This window comes from Sprattus sprattus (assembly GCF_963457725.1).
Source record: "Sprattus sprattus genome assembly, chromosome: 17".
Classification (NCBI taxonomy): Eukaryota; Metazoa; Chordata; class Actinopteri; order Clupeiformes; family Clupeidae; genus Sprattus; species Sprattus sprattus.
In genome coordinates this window covers 15,323,604-15,326,085 of record NC_137915.1, presented here as the reverse complement: position 1 = coordinate 15,326,085, position 2,482 = coordinate 15,323,604, and the positions used below count along the sequence as shown (strand labels likewise).

At 44.4% G+C, this 2,482-nt stretch overlaps 1 protein-coding gene across 1 annotated transcript; it reads left to right on the top strand.

Annotated features, from left to right (window-relative positions):
- Nucleotides 1-357: 357 nt before the first annotated feature.
- Nucleotides 358-1,155, top strand: bhlhe22 (basic helix-loop-helix family, member e22; the record flags this gene model as incomplete). The annotated part of the gene is made up of 1 exon (XM_080854964.1): nucleotides 358-1,155. One exon carries the CDS (start codon nucleotides 358-360, stop codon nucleotides 1,153-1,155), a length of 798 nt encoding a protein of 265 aa, XP_080711090.1.
- Between the last annotated feature and the right edge of the window lie 1,327 nt (nucleotides 1,156-2,482).

Sequence of the window (2,482 nt, the reverse complement as noted above, 5' to 3'; positions counted from 1 at the left end):
GACAGCTCGCACCCGGGATTGTTTGTTACCGTTTTAATCCTATTAATTAAAACGTTAACCTGATTGGGTAGAGAGCTCTGTCCCAATAGGCGAGTCTTCTTCATATTAATAGCCCGCCTTGAGATAATGATGTAAAAGACTTCCCCTTCAGTGGCTGATGCTGATGGCTGTCGGAAGGTGAATCGGAGCAGGAGAAACGCTAGAGCAGAGAGCCGAGCACTTAAGAAGGAGCTGTCGACTCAACACATCATTTGACAAGTAGCACAGGCATCAACATCAACTGAGCCGCACAAGGGGACAAAGTAACTGCCGGGGACAGACGCCCAACGGTCTCAGTCGAGCTGTCTAAGTGAGACTATGGACAGGAGAATGAACTTGAGCGACCCGGGAGACCTTTTTCACAAAACTCTGAGCGCTGTCTCTAGCAAAAAAATGGACTCTTTCAGACCGGGCGCGGGTATCGATCTGCCTTTGAGGGACCGCCAGTCGCCAATCAGCTGTTTCGATCAATCTGACTCAAACCCGATTCAACCCAACGGACTGACAGGAGGACGTGGGGGGCCCCATGGTCTTCCGACCGGATCTTTGTGCTTGAAATACGGTGAAAGTGGCAAAAGGACTACGGCAGCGGAGAGCAGCGGCGGGGAACAGAGTCCTGATGATGACAGCGACGACAGGTGCGACATGATGCTCATGGCAGATGGAATGACAGCAGTGTCCGGGGGTAAAGGAGTTAAGAAAGGAGAACAGAAAGTCCTGCGACTTAACATCAACGCCCGTGAGAGAAGAAGGATGCACGATCTGAATGATGCGCTCGATGAACTGCGAAGTGTCATTCCCTACGCGCACAGCCCTTCCGTGCGGAAACTCTCCAAAATTGCCACTTTGCTGCTAGCCAAAAATTACATCCTCATGCAAGCGCAGGCACTGGAAGAAATGAGAAGGCTTGTAGCTTATCTTAACCAAGGCCAGGCGATCTCTGCTGCTTCGCTGCCGGCGACCACTGCCCTAGCGCCGGGCTTAGGTGCGTATGAGCAACCGCCTGGCTTCCCCCACTTCCCCGCCGGAGTTGCAGCCTCCTCTTGTCCTGACAAATGTGCCCTGTTCAACAATGTCACCTCCAGCCTCTGTAAACAGTGCACTGACAAGCCTTAGAATGCTTCTGAACGACTGACTCCTATTGACTCTTAGAAGCACACACGAAATTAAGACTTAATATGGACACTGCTGAAGAGAATGGCGTCGGTATTATCCATTATTTAAAAATGGAGGTCAATGAAGAAGAATGCTGAAAAACTTTTTAAAAACACTTACAACAACCCATTTAAACATGCACCGTTTGTTCAGAGTATACTTGATTGTGTATATAAAATAAGTAGCCTGCTATTCCAGTGTTGGTGAGAATGAACGTTTAAAAAGCCAAACTAAAGTCTATGTCTGACTGCAAGTGGGAAAAGAACATACTTTGTTTATGCACTTGCATTGTTGTGGACCTGATGGAGTTAAGTGTATTTATGACCTGACAACATGCAGCCACCATCGCACATATTACAAAACTTTTTTTATAAGACATTTCAACTACCATAGGAAACATCTCTTGATTTTACAACATATAATGTTCGCTCATTAGTCTTTAGCTTTTGTGGACAATAACATGGCAGAGCAGCAAAATGAATTGTACAACAGTCTCACATCCCAAAGCCAATAGCTATTTAACTGTCAGAATGATTTTAATGACACTACAATACAGAGCAGCCAGACAGTCCTTGCTTTGTTTATGATTTTATGTCATTTTATCTTCTCTCAGATTGGTATTTATTGCTTTCTTACGTCCGCTTGCACGGCAGTTTGTACTCTGCACTGGCGCTCTTTCTGTACAAAATAATAATGTTTTCATACACACGAACAGTGTGTCTGGGGTCGAGACAGATTAAGGTTGTTGTCAGGTCAAGGTATGGAGTATCGTTGATGCATTAGTTGGAATTTGATCAAAGAGAGCCATTTGTATGTGTTAATGTGTTGGAAAGCTTTATTAAAATATTTTGAACAAACTACAACGTCCACCTTTTTGTCTGCTTAGTCAAGTTATATAGCTCTCCCCAGAGTTACGTATATGACTGATACATCTCAAGCCTTTCTTTTTTATGTTTGACTCTCTTTCTTTGAGGACAGTCTCAGCCTAGAATCAAGATTCTTAACTTATAGGGATAGTAAATACTATCTAGTTCTAATTACTTTGGGACGTTTTAAGCATTTTGTCAGATCTCTTGGGTAGAATAATGAGTTGTTAATTTTCTGCTCCATCAAAATTGGTAACTTTCTCCGAGTCAAGGCATTGGGTAGCGTGAAGCTTTGGAGAGAAGCGGTCAGACATGGTGGGCACATGTGCCCTGCGGCTGCAAGGAATGTCTGTTAGAATTACAGGAGAGATCTTGGGCGCTCTTCATGATTATTATTAAAACGATTTCGATGACGGTGTCTA